The sequence below is a fragment of the Micromys minutus genome, assembly GCF_963924665.1.
Source record: "Micromys minutus genome assembly, chromosome: 18".
In the NCBI taxonomy this organism is placed as follows: Eukaryota; Metazoa; Chordata; class Mammalia; order Rodentia; family Muridae; genus Micromys; species Micromys minutus.
The window spans coordinates 13,328,116-13,351,430 of record NC_137953.1 but is presented as its reverse complement, the minus strand read 5'-3'; the positions used below and the strand labels follow the sequence as shown (position 1 = coordinate 13,351,430).

At 47.8% G+C, this 23,315-nt stretch overlaps 1 protein-coding gene and 1 long non-coding RNA gene across 4 annotated transcripts in view; one reads left to right on the top strand and one right to left on the bottom strand.

Annotated features, from left to right (window-relative positions):
• ELMOD3 (ELMO domain containing 3) overlaps positions 1 to 23,315 on the bottom strand; it is a 37,390-nt gene that overhangs the window by 8,847 nt on the left and 5,228 nt on the right. For all 3 annotated transcript variants that reach the window (XM_080932602.1, XM_080932604.1, XM_080932603.1), the window contains 7 exons: positions 17,385 to 17,459; positions 16,236 to 16,305; positions 9,459 to 9,527; positions 8,791 to 8,882; positions 7,151 to 7,274; positions 6,868 to 6,990; positions 4,719 to 4,849 (listed from right to left, as the gene is read on the bottom strand). In XM_080932602.1, coding sequence (XP_080788728.1) covers positions 4,719 to 4,849; positions 6,868 to 6,990; positions 7,151 to 7,274; positions 8,791 to 8,882; positions 9,459 to 9,527; positions 16,236 to 16,305; positions 17,385 to 17,459 — 684 coding nt within the window. The remainder of the gene's footprint in view (positions 1 to 4,718; positions 4,850 to 6,867; positions 6,991 to 7,150; positions 7,275 to 8,790; positions 8,883 to 9,458; positions 9,528 to 16,235; positions 16,306 to 17,384; positions 17,460 to 23,315) is intronic.
• Positions 4,436 to 6,817, top strand: LOC308432796. The gene is made up of 3 exons (XR_013975424.1): positions 4,436 to 4,518; positions 4,711 to 4,787; positions 6,155 to 6,817. It is a non-coding gene; the product is annotated as an uncharacterized lncRNA (long non-coding RNA).

Here is a 23,315-nt window from a genome sequence, read left to right as displayed (position 1 = left end):
CTGCTTTGCTCAGGGAACCAGTCTCAGCAACAGAGAAGTAACTAATACAGTTCCGTCTACTTATCTCCAATATACCAGGCCACCCTTATTCCTGAAACAGGGTCCCATGTAGCCCAGGCTGGCCTGGAACGTATCACATAACTGAGGGAGGCCTTGAACTACTGATTTTCCTGCCTCCATTACCTGATCAATGCATGATCTCATTTAGCTTCATCTGGTTCTTTGCACTTCTTCAGGAGGTTACTATACGCCCCTCTTCCTGACTCCAGGGTCACGACTGATTTACTGTGCTCCAAGCCTCATAAAGCTCTGTGCAACCCTTGGTCTGTCCCTATCTTCTACCTTTCCCCCACTTTCTAAATGTGCCACGTGTTCCTGGCACTAGTGTTGTACTCAATGCGTGACACCCGTGACTTGACAATAAGCTTCCAATTACCAGCAAATGTTCCTATGAATAAATATCAACTCTATTTGTGGACTTGGCTCTCTGCTGGGCACATAGTTTCCAGGCAGTGCTGCGAAGCATTAGCAGTCCTTCCTCAGCGCTCCCCTCCCGGAACTGGAGAATGTGTATATGTGCAGGGATGGTGGTACCCTGCTTGCAAACCATTCTCCCATCCATTCCTCCCTGCAAGCTTCCCGCATTTTAAAAACAGGGTCTCAGCTATTCAAGGCTGGCGTCTAAGTCACTGTGTAGCTGAGGGTGACCTGGACTTGTTATCTGACCTCTACCTCCTGAGTGCTAGAATTGCGGGTGTGCAACACATGTTTGGTTTGCTCTGAGGGTGAACACAGGGCCTTGTGGGTACTAGGCAGGTGCTTTAGCAACTGAGCCACATTCCCAGCCCCCAGGCCCTTTTGAGACAGGGTTCTATTATGTCACCTTGGTTGACTTGGATTTCTTTATGCCTTGAACTCAAAACAGATCTTTCTGCCTCTGCCTCCCAGAATACTGGGATTAAAAGTGTGTGTTCCCACACTCAGTTAAATACCAGCCATGTTTCTCCTTAAAAAGGGGTCTCCAGGGCTGGAGGGATGGCTCAGCGGTTAAGAGCACTGTTCTCTGTTGCAGAGGTCCTGAGTTCAATCCCCAGCAATCACATGATGGCTCAAAACCATCTATAATGAGATCTCATGCCTTCTTCTGGCACACTGGTGTACATAGAGTACTCATATACATAAACTAAATAAATCTTTTAAAAAATAGTTATACAAATCAAATGTTTACGTTAATAAATAAACAAAAGGTCTCTGGTATCCCAGGGTGGCTTTGGACTTGTTGTGAAGCTTAGGATGACCTTGAATTTACAAGTGTGCCCTAAACATGTCAGGCCCTGTGGACCTCTAATATAAATTAATTGGTAAATTGTCCTGTGCTATTTGTGTTTGTTGACAGCTGACTCTTGAGAACAGGAGCTCCCTGTCTCAGACTCAAGCCTGTTTGGTTTATCTCAGGTGTCCTGGGCCAGGCTGGGCCCCTAGTCCTGTAAGAGGGAGGAAGGAGGACAGAAAATAACCGAGGGTCATGCATTAAAGCCAGTGCACCGTCTGGAGCGGCTGGAAGAAAAAAACGTTTCCAACAGAGGTTACCCTTGCTTACTCACGGCCCTTGGTGGGGAGGAGAAGCTGCAGCTTCCTTTCCCGCGGAGAAACCACCTACCCATGCCTGCTATGTGCTTGATAAACTCGCTCATTCACAACTCAATGTGTGTGCCATAGACTGTTCTCTGTGGGGAACGGAACTGAACACAGGGCTTTGTGTACTTGAGGCAGCCCTCTACCACCTGAGCTGAGTCTCAAAGCCCACGGCTCTAACGCTGATTTCTGTTATCACACAATACTTCCCACTTACAACTTTTCTGTATAACTGAAATTTTATAGAAATAGCTACTTGTCAAACATGGTGGCTCACACATGTGGTCCTATGACCGGGGAGGCCGGGGCAGGGACTTCGCTGTGTATTTAAGACAATCTGGGCTACCTGGTGAGTTCCAAGACAGACTGGGCAACAGAGGGAAATGCGGACTCAAAAATTAAGAACAAAACAAAGCAAAAGTAGAGGGCTGGAGAGGTGGCTCAGTGGTTAAGAGCACTGGCTGCTCTTGCAAAGGACTGGAGTTTGGTTCTAGCACCCACACAAGGTAGCTCACATTTACCTCCAGGGGATCCTATGCCCTCTTCTGGGCTCCATGGGCACCTGCACACATGTGCACACACACACATATAAGTAAACATAAAAGTCGTTTCAATGGTGTATTTTCTAATGTATTTTGCATGCATGCTTGTCTATGTGAGGGTGAGGGTGCCAAATCTTGGAGCCGCATTACAGACATGAGCTACCAGTGGGTGCTGAGGATCAAGCCTGGGTCCTCTCTTAGCTGCTGCGCCATCTCTCCAGACCCAGACAAAAATACAATTTTAAAACAAAAAAGCAAAATAAAAGCAAGAATACACAGCCACACACCTGACATGGCTAAAGCCTCTTAAGTCCAGTCATCCTTCCTGGCTTCCCTTTGGCGTGAAAGCCTCTGAAAAATGAATCTTTATTTACTGCCCCAAACTTACTCCTTCCACTCTACTCCCTTGTAAACTTAAGTCAAGGCTCTTTGTCTCTAACGTCCTCGGAAAATGTCCCAGTCCTCCCCCACCTTTTCTTTTCTTTTCTTTCTTTCTCTTTCTGGCTATATCCCCAGGCTTGTAGCCCTGGGTGGTGTGCAACTCATGAGAGGTATCTAATCCATGGTGGTACCAGGGGTTAAACGCAGCACCCCGAGCCTGCTAGGCAAGTGGTTTTCACAGCTACCTTCCCAACCCCTGGGAGTCACTATGTGAGGCCTTGCAGGGATTGGTCATGTGCCACCTTACCAAGCTCAGAATGTGCAGTTATTTTCATGTGTATGGTGGTATGCTTGCGGGTATGTCTGGGCACCACATGGATGCCTGGTGCTTGAGGGGAGCAGAAGGGAGGGTCGGATCCCCTGGAATTGGAGGTCCAGACTACTATGACCATCATGTAGGTTCTGGGGACTAAACCTGGGTTTTCTAGAAGAGCAGTTAGTGTTCTTAACCACTGAGCTGCCTCTCTAGCCCCTACTTTTTCTTTATGGTACCTCTGTACTTTGTTTTGGAGACAGAGCCTCAGTATGTAGCCTTAACTGCCCTATATGTAGTCCATGCTGACTCAGAGTCACAGAGACCCCCTGAGTGCTGGGACTAAAGATATACACTACCATGCCTCTTTTTTTTTTTCTGAGTTGTCCTTAATTTAAAAAAAATCACTGACTTCCTCCTTGCCCTGATTCCTAACCCTACGCCCACTGCATCAAACCCACACTCTCTTAGAGTCACTCACGGGTCTACTTTATTTTATCCTTGAAATTTCCCTGATCCAATCCACTGTCCCCCCTCCACTTGGACAGTCACAAGGGACGTCCCTAGAAATTGTTCTTCTCCTGGCAGCTGGTGAGGTCACTGCGCGGTTGAGCAGTTGCACCTGATGCAGTCCAGGGACGAGCCTGGGACCCTGCTCTCTGGCCTGCTTCCTTGGTGACCTCGTCTTGTCTTACACCTCGGGCCATGTTCCTTCTACTCAGTCCCAGAATGCCCCCTGTCTTGTAACCTTTGCTTCTGCTGAACCCTAGACACAGACCTGGCCGACATGTCACCTCCTTGTAGGCTGTTTATCTCCTGAGAACCGCCTGACCCCGCCACTAAGCACTATGTCCTACCTTACTTAAGGCTTTTCTCAGTGCTTATCACTCTCTAATGGATCCTGGAATTAATTCACCCAGTGTATTATCTTGTCATCTCTGCTGGAAGGATCCAGTCTGTTTCGTTCTCTGACTCATCCCAAGTATCATAAAACATATCTACGAGGGTGGGTGGGGATGCGGAAGAGATCTTTGTTCACTGAACCAATTGCTAGCCCTGGGAATTTGGGGAGAAAAATGGAAGGAAGAAGGCCATATCTGTCTTTGGAGGGAATATTATCCTTCAATACATGGGAAAACTGTCAGACCTATTTCCAAAGGGCAGGGGATACTAAGGGGTTACCAAAACCACCACTGGGCCAAGAAAGAAGCTACCAATACTGGAAGCAGCAACCCCTGTGTTCCTAGTGCCTCTGATCACAGACGGTTAGTGGTGACAAATGGCCAATATCTGGAATGGCCTGGAACGTGGGCCTCTGGGCATGCTAACAACAGATTATCTTGATTATATTGTTGATAAGGAGGCAGGCACGCGTCTTAACTGTGGGCAGGACCATTCGCTGGGCAGGGAAGCTAGAACCAGTGAAATGGACAAAGCGACTGGACACAGCATTCTTGCGGTTATTGCTTTCATTCTTGACTGTTGTGCAATGTGGCCAGCTGCCTCCCGAATCTCCGGCCGCTGTGACTCCCTGGCACTGGTGTCCTATATCCTCAAACTGTGAGCAAAGCCAAACCCTTCCTCACTCGCTTTATCAGAGCGACAGAGAAGACATGAAAACGAGGCTTTAGGATTTCCATCTTTCGGGTAAGGAAACCAAAGTTCTGAGGGACTCGGGGATTTGCTATAAAGTCCAACAGCTCGTGAATGGCAGAGCCCAGATTCCAAGGCATCTGACGGAGAAGCCATTCCTGGCTCGTCTCCACCATCCGCACATGGAACTGCGCGGTCCTGCCTGCTCCGGTCAGTTCACAGCCTTTCCCTCTGGCTTCCCACCAGACCCCTACCTGGACATGGTGATGTGACAGGCGGAAGATCTCCTGGGCCATCAGCAAAGTCCTTGAGTCCATGACCAGGTACAATAGGTGCAGGAGGGCAAGGAAACCTGCCCCTCTGAGGTCTGTGGCTGGATTTGCTCCTGTGGTAGAAACCAGGGTGTGACAATGAGAAAGAACGCTGTCCTGTCCTGATCCCTTGAGTGCCCAGTGAGTCGAACCACTGCCCCGATACTGGCTCTGCTGGGCTGAGGAGGACGAGAGCCCTGCACGTGCCCACTTCCGGACACAGCCCTGATGGGCCCTACGGGACCAGACAAGTCTATCCTTTGGCGCTCAGGAGTGGCCCTGGCGGGGTTTCCTTCTGTTCCCATGGATACCAGTATCATCTTCACAAAGATAGGGGCTGCGGGGGATATAGCTTAGCAGGCAGCGTGTTTGTCCACATACACGAGGCCCTACGTGCCATCCCCAGCACATTATAAACTGGACATGTTTGTCAACATGCCGGTCCTCCCAGCACTTGGGAGGTAAAGGCAGGAGGATGAGACATTTAGGGTCATCGTTGTCTGCGTAGCCAAGTTCAAGATAGATAAAACAGGAGGGAAGTCTCCAGTGCGCACAGGGCTGCTGCCCTTTCCCTCCATCTCCACCAGGTTACCACACAGGAAGAAGGCCCTCAACTCATGCTGAGTAGATTCTGGGGCCATGTTCTTAGACATCACAGCTATCAGAATCACGACTCAAATAAGCTGCTATTTTCTACCCGTTATCCAGTTTAAGTATTTTGTGATAGCAACAGAAAACAGACTAAGAGCAGACCACGAAGGTTCCAGAAAAGCTGGCTCTCTAGCCAAGGGGTTAGGAGAAAGGCAGCCCAGTAAGACACACCCAACTTAGATAACGTCTGACCTATTCCAACCACACCACAGAGATGCCCGTGGCCCCACTTCTCCTTCCTCTTCCTCTTCATTCTCAGTGAGGGCCTAGGTACCTGAGAGTTCTAATGGTCAGAATAATCCCTAACTTCCAAAGATGACCACACTCTGAACCTCAGAATCTAGGAACACAACACACAGCAAAGGAGATGAAAATCAGGTAAAATCCGGGCTGCTACCAGCAGAGAGGGGCGTGTCTTGGAGGTATCTGGGTGGGTTTGGTGCAGAAGAGAGGGGTCCATGAAAGAGGAAGGAGGTGGAAACACACAGCTAGAGAAAGATGTGAGGACGGAGCAAACTTGGGGATGCTACTATTGGCCGAGGCGATAGAGGTCTGCAGGAAGTTTCTAGAAGCTCAAAAGGTTAAGGAAATAGATCTTAGATCCTTCACAAATAAGATCAGCATAGTTGGCACCCTGGTCCTCTCACCGGGTCCTGTGCCAGACTCAGCTACAGACTAGGGGATAAGAGTGGGGCTGCTTGTTCTAAGTCACTCTTATATCCACACAGGGTGGCAATGGAGTCCAGGCTCATCTCCAACCTGCTGTGCAGCTGATGTGACTTCTGACCCACTGCCTCCATTTCTCCGGAAGTGCATGTGTATGAGACTATGTCATTTTATGGGGTGCTGGGGATTGAACGCAGGGTGAGTGTTCTAACAACTAAGCTACATCTCCTTGTTAAATCTGTGGAGATCTGTTACAACTATAGAAAACTATGACAGCCCTGGCTGACCTGGAACTTGCTCTGTAGACCAGGCTGGCCTCAAACTCACGGAGATCTGCCTGCTTTTGCCTCCTGAGTACTGGGATGAAAGGTGTGTGTAGATGTGCCCTGTAATAGTTTATTCACAAATTAGTGATAGGATTTGGGGGAAAATAGTATAGGCTGAGGATGCAGCTCAGTGGACAGACTGCTTACCAGGCATACAACAAGCCTGGGCTAGAGGTCAAGTACCACACACACTGGGTACAGCACAAGCAAACCAGATTCAAATGACATCACTCCCATGTGTGCCACTAAAGTGCTTCCTGACAGATGGCAGAGCTCCAAGTGTCAAGTTCCCCATCCCTCTCTTCTTCCCCTTAGCCGTGCTCTCGTGTGTTGATCCTGGGGCCCTTGAGTCTTTTGTACCCCCTTAGATGTCCCCCCCTCACTCAAGATGGCCTCTCCCTCTGGAATCAATCAGACAAGGAAAGCAAGATGGGCATTTTTTCTCTCACCCTGGAAGCCCAGGTCTTCCCAATGGTCTCCGTGAAGGGCACAGTCGAACTTGGAGCCAGTCAGCTTCTTGTAGATGGTCTGGAGCACTCGGCCATGCGTTGGGTTTTGGCTGTCCAGGCCACCTGCCCCAAAACACATGCACACTTTCTACTAGGCTGTTCCTCAGGGAGAAACCAACGCTTCCCAGAGGATGGGACACTGAACAGTGCCAAGACATGCTACTACTATCCTTCCTGTTATCACGGCCCTGAGCATGTGCCCTGGGGTCACTCCAGCACTCACACTGAGCAATGATGAGAACCAAGTCTCTTTCTTCCCGAAGACCCTGGTGCAGCTTTGGTGGCCCGAAGAGGCAATGTCGGAGGGCGGCGAGCCCAGTCCTTTGAATAGTTGGCTGGATTCTTTTCTGAGAAGGAAAGAACAGACAATCTACTCAAACTTTTATCGTCCAGTGACCGTCTGTCAGCTAGCGTTTGGACCTGGAGAAGGAGGAGCCAGGAGCCAGCAGTGAGTTTCCAAAGACAGGCACTCCCAGCTCCCAGATTCTCTGCAGGATGTCTTTTTGCCGGAAGTCCTTCGGTGGAGGGATTCCCAGCATTTGGTCTCTTGGGCTTTTTCAGAACTAGCTGGTGACGGACCAGTGAGGCTCATCACTCATGCACGTAAAAATAAAATTGTATTGTTTTTAAAAGGTATGGGTACTAAGTATGATAGCCCACATGTGTAATTCTAGCACTCAGGAGGTTGAGGCAGAGAGATCGTAAGTTCAAGGCCAGTCTGGGCTACATAGACATACCTTGTCTCAAAAAAATTAAGTAGGGAAGCACACAAGTGCGTATGTCCATACACCACGTGCCTGAGGTGGGCCTGAGGTGGTCAGAAGAGGGCGTCGAATCCCTGGAAGTGGATAATGGGTGGCGAGCTGACATGTAGGTGTTTGGATAGCAAACCCAGGTCCTCTGCAAAAGCGCTTGTTCCTAACTGCCAAGCTGTCTGTCTCTCCAGCCCTCAGCATCTTTCCTAAATTTCTAAATCATATTGGGCATGGCACTGCATGCTTAGAAGGCCAATACTTAGAGGCTGAGGCAGAAGAATTGCCTTGAGTTTATCACTAGTGAGTTCCAGTTCAGTCAGGGCTGTACAATGAGACTCCGTTTCAAAAACAAATAAATGTAATGAAATTTACAGTCGGTTTCTGGCTCCTACAGGGAATTTCCCTCCATTTGTGATGAATCATTAGTACCCTGCTTCCCAGACGGTCCGTCTTGCCTCCCCCAGAGCTACTTGGACTTTAACTCCACACTTCCTATCTCTAAGAGGGAAAACATGGGGTATTTGCACATGACCTGAATCCCAGGCTCTGTTCCATAAAGGATAGCAGAGCCCTATGTGAACCATGGGTTCTCAGAGTTGGCTCACGGGTTAAAAGTTCTTCCAAAAGCCCTGGGCTCAGCTCCCAAGCAATGAAACACACACTACCTGTAACTCCAGTTCCAGAGGACCCAACGCCCTCTGGCTACCACAAGGCACCTGCATATACTTAGCTTGGAGCACATTTTGTAGCTGGTCTAAAAAAAGCATGAGCAATCCTTTCCCCTTAGCCTCTGGGGTTAGAGGCGTGAGCCGCCAAATCTGGTTCTCTGGCTATCTGAGGTCCCGTACCTCCGCCAAATCTGGTTCTCTGGCTATCTGAGGTCCCGTACCTCCGCCAAATCTGGTTCTCTGGCTATCTGAGGTCCCGTACCTCCGCCAAATCTGGTTCTCTGGCTATCTGAGGTCCCGTACCTCCGCCAAATCTGGTTCTCTGGCTATCTGAGGTCCCGTACCTCCGCCAAATCTGGTTCTCTGGCTATCTGAGGTCCCGTACCTCCAGATTTCTTGGGTGAGAAAGGGTCCAGCGCTTATGGAGCGTGCAGACATACCTTGAACGAGGAAAGGTCCAAGGTCTGGAAGTGCTCCAGGGCCTCGCTGAAGGAGATGAGCTGGCCAGGCTGCTGGGAGTCGACCTGACTCTCTAGATAAAAAGAGAAGACACACCCAAGGATTCGGGATGATAGTTGTCCTATTAACTAACAGCTACTGGTTGTCACCTCTAAACCAAGCACCGGCTACTAACTTGTCACCAGCAATATTGGTGGTGGCTGGTATCACTGTGACATCTCTCCTTAGCTTGGTGACTTTTGGGTGAGACCCAGATAGACTCCAGCCTCCTTCTAAATCTGCCAGAAATGGACCTGCGACAACTGTCCCCAGCCTTCAGAGACTGCCAGTAGATGTCTTCTATGGGGGCCCTCATTGCCCCCGTGGGACCTCCATCCTTGTCCCCCTTCAGGTATTAACCCTGGCAAGCCTCTCGTGCTTCCCTGGCACTGGGTGGAGGGAGGGCGACAACAGCAGCCTTGCCTTGAAGTGTTCCTTCTCTATTTCCTGTGGGAGAGTGTCCTCTTAGGATCTGCAGATAAGATTCCATTCTATGTCAGATAACTAGTAGGAGAACGTTCAAGGACTCGTCTTCTGGCCCCCGTCACGGGTGCCCTGGCTGGTGTGGCTTCTGCCGGTAGCTGTGTGGGACAGCATCATTTCCACTTACCTGTGTCTGGCTGGATGGTGTCCACTACTTCCCATTCTTCCTGGGCTCTGAGCATCTCTGTACTCACAACTGCAATGATGGGAAAAGGGCCTCTGTGAGCTCTGGGTCCGAGGCCCCTGCCACACAGCCTCTCCCCCACCACCACAGCCCCCCCCCACAGCCCCTCCCCCCACACCATACCAGCCCTCCCCCACCACAGAAGCCCTGCCTACCACCAGCACAGCTAACCAAGGGCCTTCAGGAGGCAGCATGGATTACATGAGGTTATCATGTCTGCATCCTGGTAGCTTCTTTGGAGAAACCATGAAGGAAAGAGGAAACACTTGGACGAAAGCAGAGAAAAAGTGCACGAGGGGTCCATAGGAATTCCAAGACAGCCTTGGCGCAGAAGTAACAGTAATGAAAAATAGAGCGGTCAGGGGAAGAAAAGGAAGCGATCTTAAAAGCCAGGTTTCTGAGTGTGGGGTGTGGCTCAGTTGGTAAAGTTCTTGCCTAACATACATAAATGCCTTGATTCAACCCCTCATACTGCGTATGCCAGGCCTGGTGATGTATGCCTGGGGTCCTAGCAATTGAGAGGTGGAGAATCAGAAGGCGGCTGGGGATATAGGAGAGCCTGTCTTTAAAATACTAATAAAATAAGTAACGATTTCTCTACTATTATGTCTGTTACTATTATGCGCACATGTGCACGTAGGTAGTGGCCAAGAGCGGGTGTTGGGTTGCCTGAAGCTGTACTTATAGGTAGTTGTGAACTAACTCAACTCTATCTCTGAAATAGCAGCAAGCACCATCAACCACTGAGCCATCTCTGCTGTCTCAAAACTAAAACACAAATTAGGTAATGGATCTTCATTTTAGACCAAAGTCTGGTGTGTCAGGGTTTCCCAGCTGCAGAGAGGTTAAAGTGTTTTAATTTCGGGGATTATAACTTGGCTAAAACAAAACAAAAACAAAAAAAAGGGTGAGCCAGGCATGGGGGCCCAGGCCTTTAATCCCAGCACCTGGGAGATGGAGGGAGGTGAATCTCTGTGAGTTCATGCATGGCCAGCCTGGTCTACATCTTGTTTCAGAAGGAAGGAAGGAAGAAAGGAAGGAAGGAAGGAAGGAAGGAAGGAAGGAAGGAAGGAAGGAAGGAAGGGCAGATGAAACACACATGGGGGAACATCCTCTCATGATGCCCTGTGCAGAACATGGGCACTGCAGTGTCATTTCCACGCCACAGTCTTTCCCAACAGAAACCACCCGTGGCGCGCAAGCTGCTTAGCCTTTCATGAGCTTTTGTTTAGATGGTTGGTTTTTGTTGTTGTTGAGCCAGAATACCCCTCTGTAGTCCCCACTGGCTTCCAACTCAAGAGCTTCTCCTGCCTCGGCCTCCAGCGCCAGGAGGCACGTCCACCACAGCCAGCTGCAGGAGCACGTATGTATCATGTTCCCTAACTACAGCATTCAACTATTCCCTTGTCTCCTTTTAGTCACTAAATCCCCACAAACAGCTTTGTGGGGAGCCTAGGTGCTGCTGTTGTAGGGAAAACACTGGGTCAGAGATCTGCTATGCAAGGGCCCTGCATGGTGGGCCCTTAGTCCCAGCACTCTGGAGGCAGAAGAAGGGGGAAGCTTGTCCTTGTCTACAGAGCACTACCAGGGGAGCTATATCTTTAGCCCATTTCATCCTTGCCAGTTACATGTGTTTATTTATTGACATGGTCTCTCCTATGTAGCCCTGGCTTGTCTGGAACTTTCTACATCCAACAGGCTATCTTTAAACTTGTGGTGATCCGCCAACCTTGCCTCCCAAGCGCTGGCACGCTCGAGGTGTGGCTGGCACGCTCGAGGTGTCACCACCTTGCCAGGCATGCTGCTTTCATTCATGTGACCTCCGTTAGGCCTTGCTTCTTTTGTATTGTCCTTTTAGATTTTTTTCATACCAGACATTTCCGACCATAAGTTAGAAGCCACGTAACTGAGGACTATGTACACGGAGTGCCAAAGTATTTAATAACTAGAATCAAACTTGTTTCAGCTTTCATAAAAGAATTTTATTTGGGTAAAATGTGCCCATTCCGGTGTGACCTCTGTAACTGCAATGCTTAAGGGTACTGCTTGAAAAGTTCTTTTTAAACTGTTATTTATTATTCTTGGACGTATGTCTGTGTTTGTGTGGCACATGTGTGCCATGGCACACGTGTAGAGGTCAAAAGACAAGGCTTTTTAGATTTATTAATTTATTATATATAAGTACACTGTAGCTGTCTTCAGACACACCAGAAGAGGGCATCAGATCCCATTACAGATGGTTGTGAGCCACCATGTGGTTGCTGGGATTTGAACTCAGGACCTCGGGAAGAGCAGTCGGTGCTCTTAACCGCTAAGCCAGTCCTCAAAAGACAACTTTTTTTCCTCCTGCCTTTATGTGGGTTCTGGGACTTGAACTTTGGTCACCTGACTCACACAGCGAGTTCTTTCTCTTGCCGGCCCTGGAGCTTGGATTCAGCTCTGGAGTACTAGGGAATCCCTAACCGCTGGGAGTGAATGCAAGTGTACATGTCAGAGTTCTGACACAAAACTCTGTATGCTATGGCCACTTCTGTATAATAAGAACAGTTTAAAATTTTGGGCTTGTAGAATATGAGCCCGAAGTCAGGCAGGCACGGAGGCTGACGCCTGGAACCCCAGCACTCAGGAAGACTACTGTAAGTCGAGGGATAGCCTGGGCTATAGTGAGACCTTGCTTTCAAAAAGAGTAAAAGCAATGGGAAAACATTCTTTATAACAAAAAGATTGAAAAGAATATTAAACAAGTCATTGCTCAGTCTGCATTAAAAATCAGACCTTTAAGTTTAGCAGGAGAACGCTTGACTTTCAGTGACCAAACAGTTCAGACGCAAACGGGTTCGGTTGCTTGGGTGTAACTTTTGTACTCGCTAGAAGGCTTGACTTTGCTTTTATGAAAATTACAGCTCATACCCTTTTTTTTAAAATGCCAGGCACTGTGGTACACTCCTTCAATCCCGGCGCTTGGAATACAGAGGCAGGCTGAGCTCAGTGCGTTCAAGGCCAGCCTGGTCTACAAAGTAAGACTCTGCCTCAAAATAAAACAGGAAAGAGGAGCCAGAAGGGACACTTCGAATGCTCCCTCACTTTTGTCATGTGATACCCTGCATCAATCTAGGACTCCAGCTTCAGGCAGGACACCAGATGCAGCCCCTGACCTTGGGATGGAGTGAACTTTGATGAACCTCAGATTGTCTATTTGTTTCTTAGGTAGGGTCTCATGTAGCCAAAAATAACCTTGAACTCCTCATCTACCTCCACCTCCCAGGTGCTGGGAACGCAGGCATGTGCCGCCATGCTTGCTGAAACCTTTATTCCACATAAAATTACCCAGCCTCTGGTACTCTGTTGCAGTAATGAAAACTGCACTGGTAGAACAGACTTGCAGATGCTGGTGACAGCTGGGCAGAAACCGCCCGGAAGAGAAAGACAGGGTTCATCCCTGCTGCTTACTAGCTGTGCTTTTGGCCAGATTATTTAATCATCTGTGAGTTCTCATGGGATTTCTGTGAACATGGGGCAATCCTGCAGCTTCTACCATGGCTGTGTAGCCCAGAGGTAAGAGTTCAACAAGTGTCCACTGTACTGACACAGCACTGGTCCTGGAGCCAGCAAGTAGGGGGATGGGAGGAAACAGAATGAGGGTCCCAAACTGACCGAGCTGCTAGGGAGTCCCAGCTAGCTACTTCAGCCTTGGGGCAGCAGGCACTGAGACTCAGAATGGCTCGGCTACATAATGTCAACAGAACTTGGTCTTGCATGAGCAGAGAAGCAAAGTTCAACCTTTAGCAGACAAAGCTTTAGGGACACAGTGGCTGGACAAAAAGAGAGGAATGAGGGATTGGGGGTTTGGCTCAGAGCATCTGCATAGTAAGAGGCAGGCAGTCGGATTGGTCCTAAGCTCTCCTCCAAGAAAAGAGCCTGGAGAGAGGGGCTTAGCAGCTAAGGGCACCTGCCTCTCTTCCAAAGGACCTGTGCTTGGTTTCCAGCACCCACGCAGGCAGTCCTTCAAAGCACCCGACACCCTCTTCTGGCTTTTACAGGTGCTTGGTACATTCACTGACACGGACATACACATATGTATATCAAGTAGTTCTTTAAAAAAAACAGCGTGTGAGCCGTGTGACACACTCCTGTAATCCCAGCATTAAGGAGGCATAGGCAAGGGGATCATGGCAAGTTCAAGGCCAGCCTGATCTACAGAATGAGATCCAGGACAGACAGGGCTACACAAAAACCAGAAAACACGGGCGGGAGAGATGGCTCAGTGGTTAAGAGCACTGGCTGCTCTTCCAGAGGTCCTGAGTTCAACTCGCAGCAACTACATGGTGGTTCACAATCATCTCTAGGGGGATGTAATGGGATCTGATGCCCAGTTCTGGTGTTTCTGAAGACAGCAACAGTGTACTCACATATATCAAATAAATAAATCTTTAAAAAAAAAAGAAGAAAACAAAAACAAGTGAGAAGTGTGGTCCAGCAGCAGGCAAGCTGATGGGGCTGGGCACAGCCGACTTCTGCCCTTTGACTCTGGCCTTCAAGCAGCTTTATCAATAGGCCTACCTTTAACCCAGTGATCCTTCACCTACAAGCAATCTGAGCATGTCTGTGATCCAGGAGCAGAAGAAATCTTGGCCACAGGGAGAGGGCCATTACAACAGTTAAGCAACAGAAAGTTCAAGGTCTGAGCTAGCCTTACCACAGGGTGCCTGAGAGATGACTAAATTGTATGAGTGCCCCTGTCTTCTTGGAGCCAGGCTGACCTTCTTGGCTCTGAAGATCTGAAGACAATCCTGAAATGGGACCCACAGGAGGGTGTGTGTGTGTGTGTGTGTGTGTGTGTGAATCAAATTATCTCTAGAATAACTAATGCAGTTCACATTTTCTTTTTCTTTTAGTATTTAGTTGACTTGACTATTTTTGCCTCTAACATTTATCCATCAAACAGCACTGATTCTGTAAATGGAAATTAGCCGAGAACATTACTTTTGTTTGTTTGTTTGTTTGAGACAGCACTAGGAGGCAAAAGTAGATGGGTCTCCGAGTTCCAGGCCAGCCTGGTCTACGGAGCTAGCTCTAGGACAGCCAGCTACACAGAGGAACTCTTAAAACAAAACAGATGGTTTTAAAATTACATTTATTTATTATGTGTGAGAGTGTCCATTCCACAGTGCACATGTGGAGATCACAGGACAAATCTTCTTCTTCTGCCATTGGGTCCTAGAAGTCTAACTCAGGTGTGGCAGCAACTATACACACACACACACACACACACACACACATATATATATGTATATATATTTTTATTTACGTGTGCGTGTGTGTGTGTGTGTGTGTGTGTGTTTCAAAATAGCAAACAACATAAGGCCATAGGCAAACTGGCCTAAGTGCTCTATCGCCAAGCCACATTCCCAGTGTTGTATAGCATTTAAAGATAAAAATATACATATACTTTTGAGGGGCTGGAGAGATGGCTCAGTAGTTCAGAGCACTGGCTGTTATTCTAGAGGACCTGGGTTTGATTTGCAGAACCCAGAGTGCAGCTCACCACTGTCTGTAACTCCAGTTCCAGGGATCTGATGCCTTCTTGCCTCTGCAGGCCCTGAATAAAGGCGGTGCACAGACACACACGCAGTCAAAACCCCCACAAGTAAAACAAAAGCAAATGCATCTTTTTAAGAAACACACAAAAAGGTGTACGTGATTGGGTGCTCACTACAAAGTACACTTTTGTGTGCCCAGGTTCTGCTGCGAACAGTTCTGTTCTCATGGTGGCCGCCCCTTCAGAGTGCGTGGGCTGGGATCCAGAGTGCAAGAAAGGCCAGCATTCTACCCCGTCCCCAGCCCCTGCCTACCTTTGTTTTCTAGCAGAAGAGAATGAGTAGAAAGGCTACACGATGTGTTCAAAGCGACACATGTAAGGGAGAGTTGAAACTAGAGGATGTATCTCCAAGACAGTTCTGAACCTGAGACTACCTTTAAAATAAACTACCAAGCGATGACTTGAGAGTGTGGAAAACACCTTGCATAGGGAAGAGAGGAGACTTCCTGGAGCCTCTCACTGCCACTGCTTCACTGTCTTTTGTTTGTTTTGTTTTCTCCGTGTTGGCCCAGGAACTAGATTTGTGGACCAGGCTGGTCTTGAACTCACAGAGATCCGCTTGCCTCTGTGTTCCAGGTATTGAGCTAAAGGCGTGCCCAGCCTGTACTGCCTTGTTTTCACACTGTGTGGGAAGGTGAGAGATGTTCATATTTCCACTGCTGGGTCAGTGAAATGGCTCAGTGCTTGTCCCTGGGATCTGCATGGTAGAAGGGGACTGACTTCAACAAGTCATCTTCTGGCCCATACCCTTCCCTAAATATTTAAGATAAACTAAAAGGATAAATAGACAGACAGACAGATGATAGACAGACAGATAGGTAGATAGACAGATGATAGACAAGAAGACAGATAGACACATAGACAGACAGATACAGTTTTAAGATTTTTCACTCTAATCAGACATTATTACATGGCTTACCCTAAAGCACACAGCAAAACACCAACAGATAACCTAGCTCCTAAACCAGGTTGCTCCTAATTTTTGATGGGGAATGATAAACCTACAAAACTCTGGGAGAGAGAGCGAGAGTAAGACTGATTCAGACCATAGAAAGTGGGTTCTTGGAGGTTCTGGTCTGGATCTCACCCAAACCCTAAGGGCCCTCAGGCGGCGTCCTTACCGCCTGGCTGCCATCCATTGGTCTCTGCGGTCAGGGCCTGGAGAATGCCACAGTTCTTCAGCTCTGAGATCTGTAGGGACAGATAGCCTTTAGAATGAGGGTAGGGGCCATGTCTCCCCATGCACGGCTCTTCCCACCCACTGTGTAGGAAATATCTTTGAAGTTAGAGGCTGGAAGACTATTCCGATGGACTGATTTTAAAAAGTGTGCACGTGCATGTGCATGCACACATGCATGTAGGCCAGGGGTCAACCTTGGGTGTTCTCAGGAGATTTCCACTTTGCATTTTGCAAAAGGGACTCTCACTGAGACTCGGGGCTCCCTGATTTGGCCAGACTAACTGCCTATTGAATCCGAGATCCTCCTGCCTCTGCCTCCACAGTCCTAGGATTACAAGCACACACCACCACACCTAGCTTTATGTGCCTTCTAGAGATCAAAGCAAGGCAACCACTTTACTAATTTCCTCAGTCTGTGTGTGTGTGTGTGTGTGTGTGTGTGTGTGTGTGTGCATACATGTGCACATGCTGAGAATTGATTCAGAGCCCAGTGCATACTGAGCACACATTCTACACCAAGGTACACCCCAGCTCTAAATTCAGTCTTGTTTTGGTCTTGCTATGTAGTGCAGGCAAGAACTCCATCTTCTTGCCTCAGACAGACTCTCAAATGCTGGGACTTACAGACCCTCACCACCTCCTCCAGCCTAAAAATGAGTCCTTTTTGTTTGTTTCTTTCCCAAGACTTTTCTCCCTGTGTAGCCTTGGCTATCCTGGAACTCACTGTGTAGACCAGACTGGCCTTGAACTCCGAGACCTGCCTGCCTCTGCCTCCCTACTGTTGGGATTAAAGGCATGCACCACCACTGCCTGCTAGAAGTGATTCTTAAAGCAGGGCTTCGAGCAAACTTTGAGGTTGCAGTTGGGTAACGTGGGGGACAAGCATCTGCCTTGCTGAATAGTAAGTAAGTGCAGAGCATGACCCCCTGGAGGCTGTGGGGTGCTGCAGGCATCCCCAAGTGCATTCACTCTATGCTCATTCTCTGGGTGGTGTGATCGAATCAGACAGACTGTGTGGCAGATGTGTGTGAGCTCAGGGCCTATGCTCTCCTGTGCCCGCAGCACACAGAAGCTTATGGGTGATACATACAGGAATCCCTCTGAAAGCCATGAGTGCTCTGTTGTCCTTGTACGACGAAGAGAGCCCAGCAGAGACACTTTCTACCTGCAAGGCAAACAGGAGGACCACGGTCAAGTTCCTGACATCATGATCTCCCTCAGACCACAGTTTAGACTTCTCATCTTTTCCTAGAACCACAAAGAAGTGGACTTTGGAGAAGTCAGTTGCAATATTGTAAAGGCGAACCACTAGGCATGGCAGTGCACTTGGGAGGTAAAGGCGGAGTCAGGCATCTGAGGCCAGTGCAGGCTGCAGGAGAGCCTAACTCAACCCTCACCTCCCACAGTGGGGGTGGCGCAGGCAGGCTTTGCTCCAGGCATTGGGTTCATACGATCTGAAGATGAGGACGAAGCTGGCGCAGCACCGTGTAGCATGATGGTGGCCAGGGAACCGTAAGAGAAAGAAAGGGAGAAGAGAGGGAAAGAGGGGAGGAAAAAACTACGAAAGGATTACTTAATGTAATACTGTGTGTATGTATGTTTGTGTGGACATATGCATGCATGTATGTGTGTGTCATGGGCTTCGATTTCTGCACAAAACATCATGACCAAGAAGCAAGTTGGGGAGGAAAGGGTTTATTCAGCTTACACTTCCATATCACTGTTCATCACCAAAGGAAGTCAGGACTGGAACTCAAGCAGGTCAGGAAGCAGGAGCTGATGCAGAGGCCATGGAAGGATGTTACTTACTGGCTTGCTTCCCCTGCCTTGCTCAGCCTGCTTTCTTATAGAACCCAGGTCTACCAGCCCAGGGATGGCACTGCCCAAATGTGCTGGGCCCTCCCCACTTGATCACTAGTTGAGAAAATGCTTTACAGCTGGATCTCATGGAGGCATTTCCTCAACTGAGGTTCCTTTCTCTGTGATAACTCCAGCTGGGTCAAGTTGACACAAAACCAGCCAGTACAATTGACCCCTTGTCAACTTGACACACAAACACATCACTATTAAGCCTCAACCCTTACTTTCTTATTCATCCCCAAGATCTAAATAACCTTAAGAGTCCCACAGTCTTCTTACATATTAAAATTAAAGCCCCTTTAAAATTATCCAGTCTCTTTTAAAAATCAAAGTCTTTTTACAATTCAAAGTCTCTTTAACTGTGGGCTCCACTCCTTCCTTCAAGAGGGAAAAATATCAGGGCACAGTCACAGTCAAAACCAAAATCAAACTCTAACCATCCAACGTCTGGGATCCACTCATAAACTTCTGGGCCCCTCCAAGGGCTTGGGTCACTTCTCCCCTTGTGTCAAGTTGACACAAAACCAGCCAGTACACTATTATGCGTGCATGTATGTATGTGTATATGTATGTATGTGTGAATGTATACATACATGTGCAGGTCTGAGTGCAACTTGTAGGAGCTGCGTGTCTCCTCCTACCATGTGAGTCTGGGGACTTACACAGCTCAGCAGGCTCGGCAGCAAGCAGGTTTACAGCTGAGATAGCTCACCAGGCCCTCAGGAGTCTTACATAGTTTGCTCTGGTCATATCGAGTCAGTGAAGCTCACTGAGGAACTTAGCCCAGCCTCTTCACTCAGAAAACCTTTCCCCTAGGAGTGTGTAAAAAAAGCAAAACAACGACAAACCACAATGACAAAAGAAGCAAAGCCACACAGCAGCAGTAAAGTCCTTGAACAAGTAAGTGAAAAAACAAAAATAAACCGAAGGCACGTGACAGGAAGGGAGGGAGAGCTTTCTCTCGTGTATGTGGGCCTTAGCAGGTCTGAGCGCCCCATTGTCTCCCTCCACACCCACAAACGCTGGAGCAGCACACACTCACACACTAGACTTGCTGGGTGCTTATTTTTTAAATGAAGGGGAGGTCATGAGTTTAGTCAAGGGTGGTTCTGGAAGGAGGGTCAGAAGTAGGGCAGAAGTAGCAAATATGACCAAAATATATTGTTATACATGTACAAAATGCTTGAAGGATTAATAAAAATAAAACTGAAAAATATACATAGGAGATTTTGTCTCAAACAAAAATCAACCAACCATATCCACAAACTGACCAAACAAAACAGACTGGGATTGGTAGAACCACCTTGCAATCCTAGCACTCAGGAGGCTGAGATGGGACCACATAGGCTACAAAGCTTTGGGGACCACATAGGCTACAAAGCTCAGATACATAGAAACACACATACCACTACTACCACCACCACCACCACCACCACCAACAACAACAACAACAACAACAACAAAACCCCTCAAAAACTAAGTCCAGTAGAAAATGCCTGATTTCCACAAAAGGCAGTATCGTTTAAAATAATTCCAAGTGTGAGGTTTATGTAGGTACATGTGTGCCTGTTAGAATCCAACCTAAAGTGCCTCTCCTCTCTTCCCATCTGGCTTTAAGGCAGGGTCCCTAGCTCTCTGTGCCAGGTTAGCCGGGATCTTTGGGGGTTCTAACCTCCACTTCCCCTTTCACTATAGGGATTACAGGCACAGGTCACCATATCCGGCTTTACTTGGGTTCTGGGATCCAAATCCATGCCCTCCCACTGCACAGCAGGCTCTTTACCAGCTCCCTAATTCAACAGCACATCATTCTCTTTAAAACTTCTCTTGGGCTGGAGAGATGGCTCAGCAGTTAAGAGGACTGGCTGCTCTTCCAGAGGTCCTGAGTTCAATTCCCAGCACCCACATGGTAACTCACAACTATCTGTAATGAGATCCAACGCCCTCTTCTCCTCAGACGTGGGTGCTGAGACGTCTGGGAGTATAGCAAGTTCTCTTAACTGCTGAGCAGTATTTCTAGCCCCAAGAGATTTTAAAAGACACAATGTTATGAGTATTTTTGGTTGTCAACTTGATTACACCTAGAATTAACTAAAACCTGAGCTGCTGGGCACACCCGTGAGGAATTTTTTCCTACTGGATCATTTGAAATGGGAAGACGGAAGAGCCATCTTCAATCTGGCCCACACCTCTGCTGGCATCCCAGATAAAGGCCATGAGAAGGAAGCTTAGCTCTGCCTGCTGGTCCTCACCCCCACTAGCAAATCCCCTTTTCCCCCCACTGGGATTAGAGCCTATTTTCTTGGGATTCTGTTGTATACTGAAGACCAGCTGAGATGCTAGCCTCGTGGACTGAGCAGCTACTGCATTCTTGGACTTTCCGTTGGACTAGCTGGAACACACCCTGTAAGCCACTCTAATAAATCTCTGTGTGTGTGCATTTCACAGTTCTGTTCTTAGAGAAACCTGATCAATACGTATAAATAAACAACATGTGAACTATTTATTCTGAGATAATGGTTCGGTATTCAGGTTACTTAAGGTCAAAAAGAAAGATAAAATTTATTTTTTTATTAGAGGGATCAAAGGTTACAACTCACCAGATCCTGATGTTTCAAACCTTTGACCTTGTGACAGACATTTCCATCTACAAAACTTGTACTCAAGAACCACAGATTCACGTTATAAAAAAAGAAAGGAGGAAAACCACAAGAAAGATGTTCTAATGTTGCAAATGTTTCTTAAAGAATGTGGGGTTTTGTATTGAGCTGAACACAAGTCTACCCTTGGGTGCATGTGGCTCTCCAGGCTGGACAAATGTGTTCTTACTCACCAGCCCTTCACAGTCATTTGGAGGCAAGGTCTACGGTATTCCAGGCATCAAAATTTGCTATGGGGGTGACGTTGGACTTGTGGTTCTCCTACCTGCACCTCCAGAGTGTCAGGTCTACAGGCATTATAGGTCTGGATCCCACAACCAAGTTGTCATCCATTAGGAACCAGCACACTATGGAGTGCCATCCTTTCCCAAATTCCCACCTTGTCCACACCTGAGCCTGCACTGTGGTTTAGTGCTTCTCTAAAAGATCCACTGCTGCTCCGGTGGTGCCGTGTGTTTATTTTCATTCACTGTAGCAGGGTTTCCGTGAGCTCAACAAACACTTACACGTTCACCAGTGGTGGATTTGAGAACACAAAGCTTCTCCACTCGGTGAGAGGCGATGCAGCCACCAGAGTTAGTCTCTGGAGTTCCTAAGAGCTGCAGAAGGCAGCATACATGCACTGCTTCACCTGTGGGCTAACTACACCCCCCAACCCGTTTTCCATGTGACCTATGGAACTTTGCTTTCCTTTTCTCTGGGTTTAAAGAGAGGCTACTCCCGGCTGGAGAGATGGCTCAGTGACTCTTCTTCCAGAGGTCCTGAGTTCAATTCCTAGTAACTACATGGTGGCTCACAACCATCTGTAATGGAATCTGATATACACAAAATAAATAAATCTTTTTAAGAAAGAGAGAGAGAGAGAGAGAGAAGAGAGAGAGAGAGACTACTCCTCACCTCTTTCTTTCATATTTATATAAAATATATTTCATATTTAGTTTCATCACTATTATTTGTTTTGAATCACTATTTCATGATGTATCCCTGGCTCTTATAACAAGTGCTAAGGACATGCATCCCTTTGCCTCTTCGTTCCCTTTAGTGCTAAGGTGACAGAGGTGTGCCGTCATGTCCGGAAAGGTGGAGAAATTGCAGCCAAGACCCACCTCACTGTAGTCTACCAATTCGTTCCATGTACCTTACCATTCCTTTCTTGCCTCCTCCCCTCTCTCCCATCATTTAAAAAAAATACACAAATATTTGCTTGTCTTTCATGACTATTTCCAGGATCATACACAAATATATAAGTATATTAACTTCTCTAAAATACATAAATAAAAATAGCACTTCAAAAAAAAAAAAAAAAAAAAAAAAAAAAAACATAGCCCAGGCTGTTTCAAAAAAAAAAAAAAAAAATCAAAATGGAGAAAAAAAAAGTGAAGAAAGAATGGGAGGAGGGAGAATGAGAACTAGCCGGGGCAGTGTGGCTTAGAGCCCAGCTCTGATCCTTTCCTGTATTCTGTTCCCTTCCTACATACCGATTTAACTTCTGTGTTCTCCCTCCCCTCTCCGTGAGTGTGCAGTTGATTATGCATGCCCATGTGCTCGAGGAAGGCTAAGGAGGAGCTGGAGCTTATCCTTTACTCTAATCCATCTTAATCCCTGAAGACAATCTTCCAGTGGACCCGGAGCTGGCCGGGCAGGGGCCATGCTCTGCTCCTCACCGCGCTGGTGTCGGCACTGGTGTTGGCACTGGTGTGGTCAAGTCTGGCCTTTTATGTGCAGTTGAGGATTTACACTCACCTCCCTGTGTTTGCGAGTGTTATTTAGTTATTTTCCCGACCCCACTTTTGACTTCTTTGTACACTGTAAGGACGGAAGCCCAACACACCACGGTAGAGCAGACTTCTCTTTCTGACCTTCAAAGGTCTAAGCACTATTGTCTCCCACTGGGATTCAATGCCAACCCCTGGTACAGATCCTCACCTCACCTCTGACCTCTGCTGTTACGTGTGGGTTTCCTGCACAAGTCTCTGTCCTCTGCTCCCTTCAATACCAGCTCCACCTTCTCTACTAGCCTGGCCTGTCTTAGCATCTTAGCTGGTCTCACCAGTAAGTCTTGATTGATCTGACTGATTTGATTTTTAAAGAAAGGAGTCCTTAAAAAAACAAACAAAAAAAATCTATTCGTATTCATTTAAATTTTTTCAGACTTACTTTATGTGTATGAGAGTTTTGTGTGAGTGCTTTGCCTGCCTGTCTATGAGCATCATGCTTCCCTGATACCTTTAGAGGCCAGAGGGTATCAGATCCCCAGGTACTGGAACTACAGATGGTTGTGAGCCACCATGTGGTGCAGGGACTGAACCTGGATCCTCTGCAAGAGAAGCATGTGCTCTTACCGCTGAACCACCTCCCCAGCTCCCTAGTTTATTTTGAGGCACGGTCTAACTATTGCTTCCTGGCTGGCATGGAACTTGTTAAGTAGATCAGGCTAGCCTCTGACTAACTCAGAGATCCAGCCATCTCTGCCTCCCAAGTGGTGGGATTAAAGAGGTGTG